General features: G+C 51.7%; 1 protein-coding gene across 2 annotated transcripts; it reads right to left on the reverse strand.

Moving 5' to 3' along the window:
• On the reverse strand, window positions 1–13,068 carry TMEM259 (transmembrane protein 259). 2 transcript variants are annotated; one of them, XM_040589151.1, is made up of 11 exons: window positions 12,278–13,068; window positions 9,729–9,995; window positions 9,293–9,407; window positions 6,949–7,059; window positions 5,568–5,690; window positions 5,114–5,214; window positions 4,128–4,185; window positions 3,748–3,831; window positions 3,060–3,192; window positions 2,576–2,675; window positions 1–1,715 (listed from the first exon to the last, which is right to left on the reverse strand). In XM_040589151.1, the coding sequence occupies exons 1-11, from the start codon at window positions 12,509–12,511 to the stop codon at window positions 867–869; spliced, it is 2,175 nt and encodes a 724-aa protein (XP_040445085.1). In that variant the 5' UTR covers window positions 12,512–13,068; the 3' UTR covers window positions 1–866. The 2 variants fall into 2 exon arrangements, with proteins under 2 accessions (XP_040445085.1, XP_040445084.1); XM_040589150.1 differs by having other exon boundaries at window positions 9,239–9,407.
• Window positions 13,069–13,324: the final 256 nt, after the last annotated feature.

Consider the following 13,324-nt stretch of genomic DNA (forward strand, 5'->3'; position numbering starts at 1 on the left):
GAGACCATCTGCCTGTGCCTGGAGCTCCTATTTTATGCTGGCCACACACACCTAAGAGAGGCCAAATTCTGAACGCCCTCGCAGAGGTCACCAGTGGCAGAAGGGACAGCACTTCTCCAGGGCTGATCAGCATGGGAATCAACGCTGCTGCTTCCCAGTCCAGCCAAATGCATCTCTCTGGGGATGGAAGCTCCAACCTGGACACAGCAGCTTCTACCCCCCAAACCTGCTGACCGAGGGAAGTTCAAGGACAGAAAAAAATGGGGCTGAATTGCAGCTTCTACTTTGGTTATCGCCCAGCTTTGCCCTGGCGTGAGCACATCTAGTGTCTGGGGAAGGCCTTAAGCTCCTCTTCCCCCTTAAGGAGAAGGAAAAGTTCACCGGGTTTCTCCTCTGGTTTTTGCAGCTCTCCTGCAGGTGTCAGAAAACTCTCCGTCCACATGCAGCTGCTATTCTAACCAGAAAGCTGCCACACACGTGTGGGCTGTCCCACATCAGCTCTTACTTGCTATCAGCATCTGGACGGCAAATGCCACTGCAGGGGGCAAAGCTGGGGCAGCCAGGGGCAAGGAAAAGCTGGGGCAGGGGAGTGACTGCAGGGCTCGAGCAGGCAGCCTGCTCGCCCACAGCCTCGGGACGAGGGCCCTGAGCCTCGCAGGCCTCGTCCCTCCCTCCCGGCAGTCCCAAGCACATCAGGCTCTCACGTGCTGTTCCCAGGGGAGTCCACTGCAGCACCTTTTCTCTGTCCCAGCTGCTCTGCCTCTGCTAAGAGGAATTCATGGGTTAAGGATGATGGTGAAGTGAGAAATAGTAACAAACAAAATCCAAATGCCTTCCTGGCAGTCCAGAATTACAGTAACAGGGACTCAAGACAGGCTCCTCGAGTCTGGCTCCGAGCAAGGTTTGGAGCTAGGTGTGCTATCCGCTGGTGCTGGGCAAGGGCTGCTTTCTCCCCAGTCCCCAAGAGCACGCCCCAAACGTCTGTCCTGATCAGTGTCCTCCACCAAGGCCGGAGGGGTCTCTACCACACTGCTGTTCGCAACGCAGTTCTTGCCACTAGGTTTTGCTTGGCTGTCTGAGCCCTCGACAGCCTCAGTCTGTGCAGGGAGGGGAGGTCTGGGGACGGAAGCCCCCTCCTCCTGCAGCGGGACGAGGGGCGCAGCTGGTGGCGCCTCTGCAGCTGGGGGAACATCCGCTGCAGCCACCACAGATGTTGAAGTGACTTCAATGGTGATGGAACCCATGGCTGTCTCCGGGTGGTCGCTGCTGACTCTGATGCGGGCAACCAAACCGGAGGCGGCAGCGGCGTCCTGTGGGTTCCCGTTGGCCACGGCTTCATGCACCACGTTTGGCTCCAGGAGGGTAGTGCTCAGGTCAGAGAGAAACGAGGCTTCTGTAACGATGGCAGCTGTCTCTGCTACCCAGTTCAGATCACTCCCAACAGAAGCCGCGGTGGCAGCAGCGATGACGCTGGAGGCCTCGCTGGGAGTCAGGGCAGCCGGGCTGCTGCTCTCCCCAGAGGGGCCGGCAGCCAGGTGGGGCCGGCGGCCCCCCACGTCAACGGGGGCAGCTGTAGTGTTGTTGTTGAGGTTGTCCTGGAGCGTCGTCTGAGTCCCCTGGCCTACCTGCTGGTTCTGCAACAGCATCTCCTGGATCCTGATCTGCTGGAGAATGGCTGGTAGCTCATAGTGGTGGAAGAAGTAAATCATTGAGTGCTAGAGAAGGCAAAGGGAAAGGAGTCACTCAGTGGGCCTGGGCTGCGAGCCTAGATGTACCTTAGAAAACTACGCTTTCTTCTTGCTGTAAAGACTAGAGAATTCGGCTGCTCTGACAGCCAAGAGGTTGTCTGAAGTTTTAGGAAGATTTATTGCTTCCACTATGACCCCTGCAAGCTGCTTTTATGGTTTCTCTCTGAACACAGGCAATGGGGTACAACCCCCCTTCCCTTTTAAGGGCTCAGAACAAGAAGGGTAAAGACATTTCTCTGGCCCATCCTCAGTTCCTTGTCTCCGTCCTGCAGCAGAGAGAGGGGGCAGGGCAAAAGCCAGAGACACCCAGGTTTGCTTGAACCACACTGGAGACATCAATTTGGAGCTGGTCTTGCCAGCATCTTTCACTGCACAGACCTGCCCAACTCCTCAGCCTCTGCAAGGAGATCCTCGGCAGGATTTCTTCTAGAAAGACAGGATAGGAATCCTTCCCTAACACCTTCCAAAACCCAGGTGACATGAGCCTACTGGCAGCTGCGTGAGCCAGTGACCAAAACCCCCTCTTGTTCAACAGCATCCTTCTGCCGTTCCATTTCCAAACCAGGGATTATTTCCATCTCTTTGTAACTAAAATTGCTACTCAAACTCAGCTTGTCAAGAAGTTTGATCAGAGCCCAAACTGCAGCAGATTCCCTTCACTTTTTAACAGCACAGCCAGTGTGAGCTATCTGCAATGTAGCAGTTTAAACTGCAGGCAGCCAGACCCCTCCGAGGCATGTGGAGTGACCAGGACTGAATTCACACGATGGCACTGGCCTCCACACAGCCGGCTGCACTAACGCGCAGCAGAAATGGCAGCTACTCACCTGGATGAAGAGCCACGAGGTGACGAGAGCCAGGCTGCTGTACTGCCCGTTGAATCGATAGTGGTAAGCATAGAAGGCAAAGTGGTACAGATAGAAGAACCTGGGCAGAAAGGCAATAAACATCAGGATACGGCAATGGACAGGACAAACGGGAGTTTCTTTCTACTCCTCTGTTCTGAGCCGGGACACTCTGCACAGGGTGGCGCAGGCTCCCACTAACAGGTCATGAGAACTGTCTCGCTGTGAACAGGTCTTCACCAGGGCAAAATAAAGGGCAGGGAAAGGATTGAGATGATTCTGGAAATCCAGGCACAAACCCAAAGTGGAAGCAATTGCACTTTGGACCCTACAAGATGTCAGGCAGCTCTCAAGGAGACACACAGCAGCTCTCAGGAGTGGACAGCCTCCTGGCTGGGAGGGTCTGGAGCAGCCTCCTCCCACTGGAGGAGACGGCGTGCAGCCAGGAGCTCCCACCAGCTCTTACCTGAGCCAATGCCTCTTGCTCGTATTGGTGTGGCAACAGATAGCGTCGTATTGGTCAGCCAGCCACACGATGAGGATGATGTAAAATGCAGTTGTGGTATCATTGAAGAACTCGGACATAATGGCCTCCATACCTACAGGACAGGGCGGGAGGGAACATCAGCACGCTGCGGGGCACAGACTACCGTCGGCAAAGGGCTTCCCCAAGGGGCACGTGAAGGATCCTCTGTCATTTCAGAGCCAGGGCTATATGACGTGCAGCAAAGACCACAGCAGGATAAATTAGCTCTGTTTAAAGCAGCAGCTAAGGCCAAACATGTTGCACTGCTGATGGCAGTCACTGCACAGGCCAGATCAGCTGGCTCTGGAGAGCAAAGATTTCAGGGTTTTGTTGCTCATTTTTTAAATTCAAATTGTGCTAATGCAATGTGGTCACAGGAAGAGTGAATCTGAAATGAACTAGTGACAGACAAAGCTTCAGTTTATGTGATTTCCAACTGAACTGCTTTTCCAGGGGACCCAGAAAGACAATGTAGCTCACTGTGCCATCACATTCCAGAGCTTTCCACCCTGTGATGAGCAGACACGCTAACCACCTGCCATGGCCACGTCAGAACAGGGAATTGCACTTTCTACGGATTCCAGTGGGACTTGCTGCACATACACAAGCAGTGAGCTAACGACCTTACCTACTAGAGCCAGAATGACAGTGAGGAGGGGAGCTGCAGGGAAGGCAATTGTCATGTTCATTTCCAGCATCTGCAACAGGTCAACTGCAAGAAGGAAAATGTACTATAACACAAAATGGATGCGGGGCCACAGAACCCTCCACCCCTCCGTTACTCCCCAGACAGAGCACTGCAACACGCAGTCAAATCCACCATCCCCGATACTTGCCAAGAGACAGAACAGCCCTCACAAGCACCGTGACGGGGGTATAGGGGGATTTATACCCTGTGCAGCCACATGCAGGACCCTTCTAAATGATGACAGTCAAGAGTATACACATGATACACTGTGCTGGAGCAGGCAGTGTCAGTACACCCTAAATCCCTTAGAAAATCCTTACCAATGAAGACAAAGATCTGATGGTGCGAGTAGCGCAACAGCATCGAAACAGACAGGGTCTGAAATATGAGAACAGCAGCCAGTGTTAGAGCCACAAAGGTCCAGGGAGTCACTTGCAGAATCACACTCCAGCAGAGGCCTGAAGAGGCGCGTTTGGACTTGCAGTGCTGCACAGCATGCTGTGCACATCCCATGTTCATCAGTTTGAGCTATGCAGACCGACTTCCCAAAGAGCAATTAGGACTTCACAAACAGCAATTAATCTTTGTATTACTGCAGTGAAATAGACAGCGAGTGATTTGTTTGTAAAGAGACTGATCCTGAGTGTTTGAGCAGGGGCCAAACCAAACAGCAGCAGCAGCGCTGGAACTAGGGTTTCTTCCCTCCCGCCCTACGTCTGTGCTCCTCCCAGCAGCTCCCAATGCCTCTGGCAACTGGCACCCAGCACCCTCGTCCTCCTTTCTCACTGGCCACAATACTGTTGTAGAAGGAGCTGCACCAGTGGCCGGTCACACACAAAAGGGGACAGCCACCCAAGACTATGAACACAGACTTAGTTATCACTTGGGATCTTGTCTAATACTTATCTGTAATCACTTCATCGCACAATCACGGGAGACTCAGATCTATCTTGATCACTCCTGGCAAATTAGGCCCATTCTTATAAGTCTCAGAGGACAAACTTCTGCACCCTGTGCCTTGTCAGCCTGAGTGTTTTAACTACACTTACAGACTCTCTAACATGAATCTCCCTTTTGGCCACAAAACCATTACTTCATTCTATTTCACCTCCTCTGTTTCACTGTTAGGACCTTAAGAACCCACATTAAAAAAAAACAAAAACAACACAGAAACCAGGAGAACCTTGTACTCCATCAGCTTAGCTTTAAAAGCAGATGAGAGCTCAGGCCTGTGCTGTTACATCAAACATATGCTGACCAGCACCGGGCTCAGAGTCCAGGCAATGCCCAGCTCCTATCGACTTACAAATATGACCATGATGACAAAGGCTGCCAGATACGAAGTCCTAGCCATCCACATGCTGACAAAGCGATAGTGCTCCCCAGACACCACATTCCGAAGGAAACCTGGAAGAAAAAAGCACACACACACAAGTTCAGTGCAATTAAACCACAAACTAAGAATAAAACTTTCAGTGCCTTCTAAAGAAATAGGATTTAAAGCAAATCTATGGCAACACCTCCTCACAGCAGCACTCGTATTGTTATACAGTGCAATAAGGCAGGAGAAAATCACGTTTGCAGACACCTCTCCTCTCCTGCTTGTTTCATTTTGTCCTTGACAATAACATCTCTACGTAACACAGGGAACTGTTCCCTGCATTAGATTAATCAACAGTCAGAAGATGATATTCGTGCATCCATAGAAAAAACATTAACTGCTCTGCATAGCTGCGGAAAGCGATTCCTCCAAGCCTTACCTTTGTTTTCTTCATTTTCAGCTAAAGCTTTGACACTTGACATCAGGATGTCATCATAACCCAGGAACTCATCCAGCAGTAGGCGACTGAACCTGTCCCCAAAGCACTGATCCCTGGTAGGATCTAGAGAGAAAAAACCACCCAACCCAGTCAGATCAACCACAGAGGCGGCAAGGCAAGCAAAGAGTCTTCTCATCACTCAGAAGGACAAATCTGCCAGCAGACCTGCGTCTGCAGTTGGACCTTTGGCTGGATAACTAAATTGGGCAGGACTGGGAGGGAAAACGTCACACCCTGACAAATCTAGCCATGCTGTCAAAATGCTAACGTCAATTGGGCCTTAAGAATTACATCAGGGCTGTCATACTCCCTGTTGGCACAGACATAAAGGGCATTTAACTTCCAGGCTTGGACTACCTTCCCTAGGCTCACCCCAACTAATGGCCCAGAGAAACAAGTTCTGGTAAGACTCAGAAGACCAGGCCAAGACTTTTCAGATGTCAGCTGGCCTCAGCACGGCACTGCCAGGGCCCACCCTTCCCATCCCACCCACCCTTCCGCAGCGGAGGGCACGCGAATGCCTCCCCATCGCTCTGGCCATTACTGAAGGCTGTTTGGTTCCATCTCATGAAGCTGGTCCTGTGTTCTGCTGTAAAAACACTGATCAGCTTGTAAAAATAACCCAAATCTAAACAAAACAGGAGGCATGAGCACAGATAATTTTTCAGTAAATTACTAAGATACTTACGAAGGAATTTGTCCAGTTGAACTGGACAACCCAGGTCAGCTGGGTTTCCATTTAATATGGGAACTGCCCATTCCCTGTACAGGATATCTGCTTAATGGCTCCAGTCCAGCTGTACTCCAGTTTGATTAGGAGTAAGTAATAAAATTTAGTCTGATTGCTGCACTAACAGCTCATTAAAGATCAATTAAGTTCACAGGCGTGAGAAGGTTTGCGTCCTGTCTTGGACAGTTTTTAATGGAGGAAATGCCAGGAGAACGCTGTTCCACAAAAATGGTCTGCTGGTGCTAAAGAGATCTGCTCAGCCTTGTCCCCAACACATGCACAGCTGCTCTCGCCACCGGGTGCTAACACTGCACTGCTGCTGCTCCACACTGAGCCTAGACCTCAGTACCTTGAAGCTCTTCCTCCCTCAATGAGAAAACTGCACTGGACACCATTTCAACCTATTCCTCTTAGAAAGGTATGACCTACTAAAGCAATAAAGACTCCATAAAGCAGCTCTCCTACGTGGAAAATGAGCGCCATCAACTGTTATAAATAGTTTTCACAAGACTAAAGAGGAAACAGTGCGTAGGTATCTCTGCAGAGCACCTACCCGCCCCTGCACCAGCGTGGGCTGGCTCCCTCACTTACCCAAAGTCACCACCATGACCGGAATGCTGAGGCGTTGCCGAGTGCTCTGGGACAGGCGCAAAAACCCGTACTCCAACGAGTATTCCACGATGTACTCCTCCTGCGGCCACACTGGAAGAGAGGGTGGGAAGGGAGACTCAACAGCAGGGTTTGCAAACAATTACCAAGAAGAAACAGTACCTCAGGATTCCCTTCTGCCCTCCCACCACATTCTTGAAAAGAGAATCAGTTGCAGACACGGGGCTCCAGGCTTCCTTCAACCAATTAAAAACAAATCAATACAAATTCTTTGAAATTGCAGCCCATTCCCTTGACATCAGCCCTTAATGCGAAACTTCTGGGAAAGCTTCAGGGCAGCAGTTCCAAGCTCTGTCAAACACTGTCCAAATCTGCCCACATCTTTGCCTGGCAAGCCACAGACCACTTGTTTTCACTCTGTTCCCTTTCTGCTTTCTACGTCGTTTAGGAAACAGTGGGAAAATATACTTTATACAGGCTGAACAGCAAGTAAACACTCCATAGGGCAGCAGCACTCAGGAGACAGAGGTCACTGCTCCAATTACAAATCTCAAAAGTAAAGGCAGGAGCAATTATGGCTTTAAAACAAAAAATATGGTGGCCCCTGAAGTGTCCTTGATTTTATTTTTTTTTTTTTAATAAAGAAAGGTTCAAAATAGATGCTTTTTGCTACATCACCTCTGAAAGGACAAAACCTCCTGCTAAGTCGAAGGCAAGCAATTTAATCTGTGATCTTTTAAACTGTCACAGCATATCTTGCAAGAAGCGAGGGGAGGCAGCTGTCAGGGGTCTTACAATGATACACCAAAAAATTTAAAAGGATACAATAACTTAAAAGAAATGCACCTGCCTCTTCTGACTTACAGCTACACATCACTGACAGAAATGCCCGCTTTACTGCCCCACCTCTGATCCCACTCCCTGGGCCACAAACACAGGCTGGCGTGTTTGTTTCATCTCTTGTTTCCATTATAGAACAGTTTTAAGCTCAAATGGAAACAAAGTGTTTAAATATCAACAAAAGAATTACTTCCTTTGCATCATAAAGTATTTTTCCATGGTAAAATATTCTAAACATCAAATTTGGTGTACTTATAGCACAAGAAACCTGGAAAAAAAAAAAAAGTAAAAACGTGTATTTGGGGATCTGGGACCTGTTTGAAAAGACGAATTTTTAAACTATGTTGGAAAGCAGCACAAGTGTCTCTCTCACCACATTGCTGGATCATTTCCAGCTGGGCATTCAGCAAATCAAGGCACAGCCCATCAGCGTACACAGCACTGTACAACATGACTCTTACAGAACTTAGGCAACTATTAATAAAGGTATTGCATCAAAAATATTTAGGGCTTTCTAGTTTTACATGACTTAATGATCTTAAATTCAGGACTAATGAGTTCTGAACCAGCATCAAGCAAAACCACTGCAAGCGCAAGGGAACAGTGCCACTGCAATGTCCAGTCTCACAATCCTCCACAGCCACAACATCCAGTACTTCTGAAGAACAAAGAATTCCAGTCTTTCCAGGGATGAAAGCGTAGGTGAAAAAGGTAAATGATACCAGAATCCAATTACCATGTCTCTTATTTTAACATAAGTATTTTTTAATTGATTTCCTCCCTAACCACTAGAAAAAGAAGTTTTCCAACAGTGGATTTCCATTTTAAATAACACAAAGCCACTAAATCTCCCTCTAGAGTTTATGAGACATCAGCAGCTTAAGTCATGCTGGAACAAGGGGAGGAACAGAGCAGGATATCCTGAACGGTGCAGAACAGCAATGCTGTATCTCGCAATCCACTGAAACTTGCTCAGTGGCTTTCAGGATTAATTAGCTGTTTCAAGTACTGGTGTTGACTCAGGGACTCTTAATACAGCCCAAACCCTGTTAATACGAGGAGGAATGTGTGCTGTCAGTCAGATCCCTGCAAGTCTCAAGAGAACAGCAAACTGCTCAGAAGAGGGAAGTTCACATTCATCTGAGGTATCTGGCACCGACTGCTGCAGAAACACGATGCCAGACCGAGAGGCTTCAGCAAATTTTATAGCCCAGATGACCCCCGACTCCCAGCCCCCCTTCAGCCGAAGGAAAGATCTTGTTGTGGATCTACTGTTAGTATCGACAAGGTTAACCACAGGTGAATGCATCAGGGAAGACATTTAAGGTTACGATGCACGTGCCCAGAGAAGCCAGAAGGAACAAGACGTGCAGGGAAGATGCACGGGGCAGGGGAAGGAGAGAGCACAGATAGCAGTGTAAGTTGTCTTTACCTGCTCTGGCTAGCATCTCAAACTCGGACACAGTCTCCCTCAGAGGCTGCATACCTTTAGTGGCTGCTTCACTAAACGAGAACTCCTGGCTTTCGTTGTGGGGCAGTGCCTCAGTGCTGCTCACTCGGGATGGCTTGAGGAACACCTTGGGCTCGATATCCAGCTCAAACTGTGGGAAAAGCGCAGCAGAGAAAGTCACATTAGCAGTCACTTCAGCTCCCATCTTCTGTGCTCCCTCTGTGCCCCCAGCAAAGGCCTCTGCCACCAGGAGGAGGACAAAAGAGGCCACTTTCTCAAGCTTTACATTCTGTCTTAAACCAGCAGAGGCTAAAGTGGAGATTTAGGAAAAAATAAGGAACACACTATTTCCAGATGACTGAGGGATCAGAGGGACTGTGGCACACTTAAGATGACTGCACTAACAAACCATCTCTCCCCAAACCAACAGTCGGGTTCCCATCTCCTGCATACGCAGGGAACGCGTCTTTACCTTGATAGAGCTGTTTTCAAACATATCCACGGTCATTTCCTCCTCTTCTTCCTCCTCTTCCTCAGCTGTGGATTCAATTACCATTCCCGGGAACTTCTCGACACCACAGAATTGCAGGAAGATGGGGGCTCGGCTTGAGTTGCGCTGTATTTCCACACGCAAGATGCCATCGCGTGGCCATTTATCTCGCACGTGCTCCAAGCAGTTAATGGGCGAGCGGGAGAAGGCGATGTGAATGTAAGCCAGGATGAACAGCACAAAGAGAGCCTACACACAGCATGAAACAAAGCAGAGACCATCAGCCCAAACACCCTTGGCCTGTTTACAGGCTCCCCAGTTTTAACCATCTTTTCTCTGCCCATAAAGACACTGGATTAATGTGGAAAAACGGATTCACAGGTGGACAAGAGCTTTTATGCTTTCCAGCCCCGGCGGTCTCTGCATCAACAATAAAGCAGCCCAGAAACAGGCAATTTCAGCACAACTGTATCAACAGGAGAACACACCAAAAACAGCCACAAGAACAATCTCCGCCTGTTCAGGAGACCAGAGCTGGCACCGATACCTGTGCAGCACACCTGTCTTGCTGAAATCACAAGCCACACGCTCAGGCCCCAGCACCACGCAAGGCCCTGCAAACCAACACTATCCCCAAAACGACTGCACCACAGGCAAACTGACCAAACACAGCACCAATGTGCGATGAGGCTCCAAGGCATACTGAAAGAAACAGAAATCCACCCGTGGTGTTCAACTATTCCCTCCTCAGCACAGTGTTTCCTGTTGAAGCTTGGAGAAGACTCAACTTTACAAAGGCAGAATTAAGCAAACCTTAACAAAAGACAACCCACCATCAGAGCAGGACAACCCAAACCCACAGCAGAACTGCCAGCTCTGCGTTCAGATCCACCACTCGTTGCTGCGAGGTAAGGACTCTGCCACAGCTGGAGGTTGCACTGACCTGCTGAGGCTGGGCTCGTGGAGCATCACCACTCCCTTGTCCTGGCTCAATCCAAGGAACAGCTATAAAGCCACAGCAAAATAAAGCGGACGAAAAAAATTTATTCCCTATAGTGATGATAGTAGATCTAGCACAATGCTACCCAAAGTTCACAGCTGAAAACTCCAAGAAACACTGGTACAGTAAGTGGTACAGCTGAGTTTCTTACACTCGCTTTCCAGCTGCATTAAGATGCTCATTCCTAATTAAACTAGCTGTCCTTGCTACATATCTTTCTTGACCTATTTGCTATGAATAAACAGACTGGTAAACATCTCATCTGCAGAGGAGCTGCATAGGAAGACGCTAGGGAAGGTAAATCAGAAACACCTCCCTCATCACAGGAGGAGCCACGATGAAGCCGGCAGAACCACGAGCGGTTTCAGGACTCCGTGAACAGCAGTGTCCAGGACCACGGTCTCTAACTTCACCTCCTACCAGTACCCTGCGCACAGAGCCAAGACCAGGCTGGAGCCTGGCTGACTCTTAACCCTGTGGGTGGGAATAGGCTGCTCTCTCCAGACGTGAATACGCTTACTCCCTCAGCAACGCTTGGATCAAAAGCAGACAGCAGCTAGAACCGCTACCAGGCAGACCGCTCACTCCACCCCACAGCCTTGTCAATACCACCAGCCCCATTCCAGCCTCCCTGCCCACCTGAATGCAGCTATGCAAGGTGCTGGGGCAGGACAGGGAGAGAGAGAAGTTCCACCCCTGAACACTGCTTGGGAGGCCAGAAAACGTGTACGGGCAGTACGACACATTTTGCCCTGAATGTTAGTTCCTTTAAGCACCTGTTCGCTACAACTCCAGAGCAGGAGCCTGCTGTTGGCCCCTGGCAAGCCCCCTCCCCACCTCCCCTTACTCCAGTTTCACATCCTGGTGCTGGCGAGAAGCATCAGCGTGTGCCCTGGGAGCCACGGCGCAGGATTTAACCCACGGGCACTTCACCCCGGGGACAGCCCCCTCCGGGGGTCTCCAGTCCCGCGCCCACATCAGCCAGGGAGCAGGCGGGTTTGCACCCTGGGACAGAGGCAGAGGTGCGATACTGCGCTGGCACAGCTGGGGGTGCTGACCGCTAAAAAAATTTAAAAATTCATCGCTTCTCAAAAAGACAAGACTCCAACAAAACTTCAGCCACCAAGCACCTCGCCTATGCAATGCAGGCAAAAAGAGCGATCGCTCGGAAACTGAAATTTAAATCTTCCGTGCCTGCCCCCCACTCCCTGCACCTGCCCCCCAGCAGCCTGGCTGCCCAGCAAGCTGGCTCAGCGATTCCCTTTTTATTTTGGGATCTGTCACCAGGGCTGTGGTGGTGCAGGGACCGGCACAGCCTGTTACAACTGCTCACGTCTTTCTCTCAGGGGAGGGACCCACGGGAGTCAGTGGGCAGCATGGGGGGGGGTGGTGTCCAAACACGGGCAGTGACCTCTAGCAGAGCCCAGCTTGTTTGTGTTTATAAGAAATTTATGCTTTTGCACCTAACTGTAGGCCAGCATGCGGAATGCCCACTCCTCCCCGTAAAGCCCCCGTTAAAGCTGCCCCTCACCTTGAGGAGGACGAAGAACTCGAAGACGCGGCGGAAAGAGGGTGGGAAGAGGCGAGCGTAGGTCACTGCCATCTTGAAGAAGAGCGCGTGGAAGAGGCGATCGCGCACATTGATCAAGGGGTTCTGGTTGAGGTTGGGGTTGCGGACGCCCCGGTTGTTGCCCCCGGCAGCCCCACCGCCCCCGTTGTTGTTAGCCGGGTGGTGGTTGTTGGCGTTCGGCTGGTTCTCGGACATCCTGACGCCTGCGGCTGGGAGCCGAGGGGCGCTGGCAGCACTGACCTGGGCCGGAGGGACCGATCCCCCGCCGCACAGCGGGCTTGGGGCCGAGCGACCGCTTCGGAGGGGACGAAGGTCGAGCGCTGCCGCCGAGAGGCCGGGGAGAAGCCGCGGGAGCTGCCCGGTGCAGGGCGCCGGGTGGACCGGGAAGACGCTGCCCCCGGCCCCCTCTCCTCAGGGGCGACCCTCCGGGCCCGGCCCGGCCTCCTGCGCGCAGACGCCTCCGGAGCGGAGAGCGGGTCAGGCCCGGCGAGGCCCGGGCCAGGCCTCGGGGCTCAGCGGACCGCTACCTCGGCGGGGCCCGGGGGTTGCGCGACCCGAGCAGGCCCAGCGGGGACGCGGCTGCTGGGCCGGCCCCGCGGCCATGGAGGGTCCGTCACCGGGGCGGCGCGGCCCGTCCCGGAGCGCAGCGGGAGCCTCGGCCCTCCCGGCGCGGCGCGGTGCGGTGCGTGCGGAGCGGCCCAGTCCCGTCCCGTCAGCGCCCCGCCGCCATCTTCCTCCGCCGGCACGGACGACGGCGGCAGCGGGCCTGCGCGAGCGCCGCGGGGGAACTCTGGGACGGTGGAGGACAGGCACCGGCCTCCGCTCCGCCCCGCGATGCAAAGTAGGATCCCTCCCGCCATGCACCGCGCTCAGCAGTCCCACTCCGCACGCAGCTCAGCCGTGGAAAGGTCAAAATTTCTGACATAAATACGATTGTCAGTATGAGAATAGCTTGGGAATGTGACGCCGTGGGGGAAGGCGCAGAGTTTGAGGTAAAAATTCTCGCCA

This window comes from Falco naumanni, chromosome 4, assembly GCF_017639655.2.
Source record: "Falco naumanni isolate bFalNau1 chromosome 4, bFalNau1.pat, whole genome shotgun sequence".
In the NCBI taxonomy this organism is placed as follows: Eukaryota; Metazoa; Chordata; class Aves; order Falconiformes; family Falconidae; genus Falco; species Falco naumanni.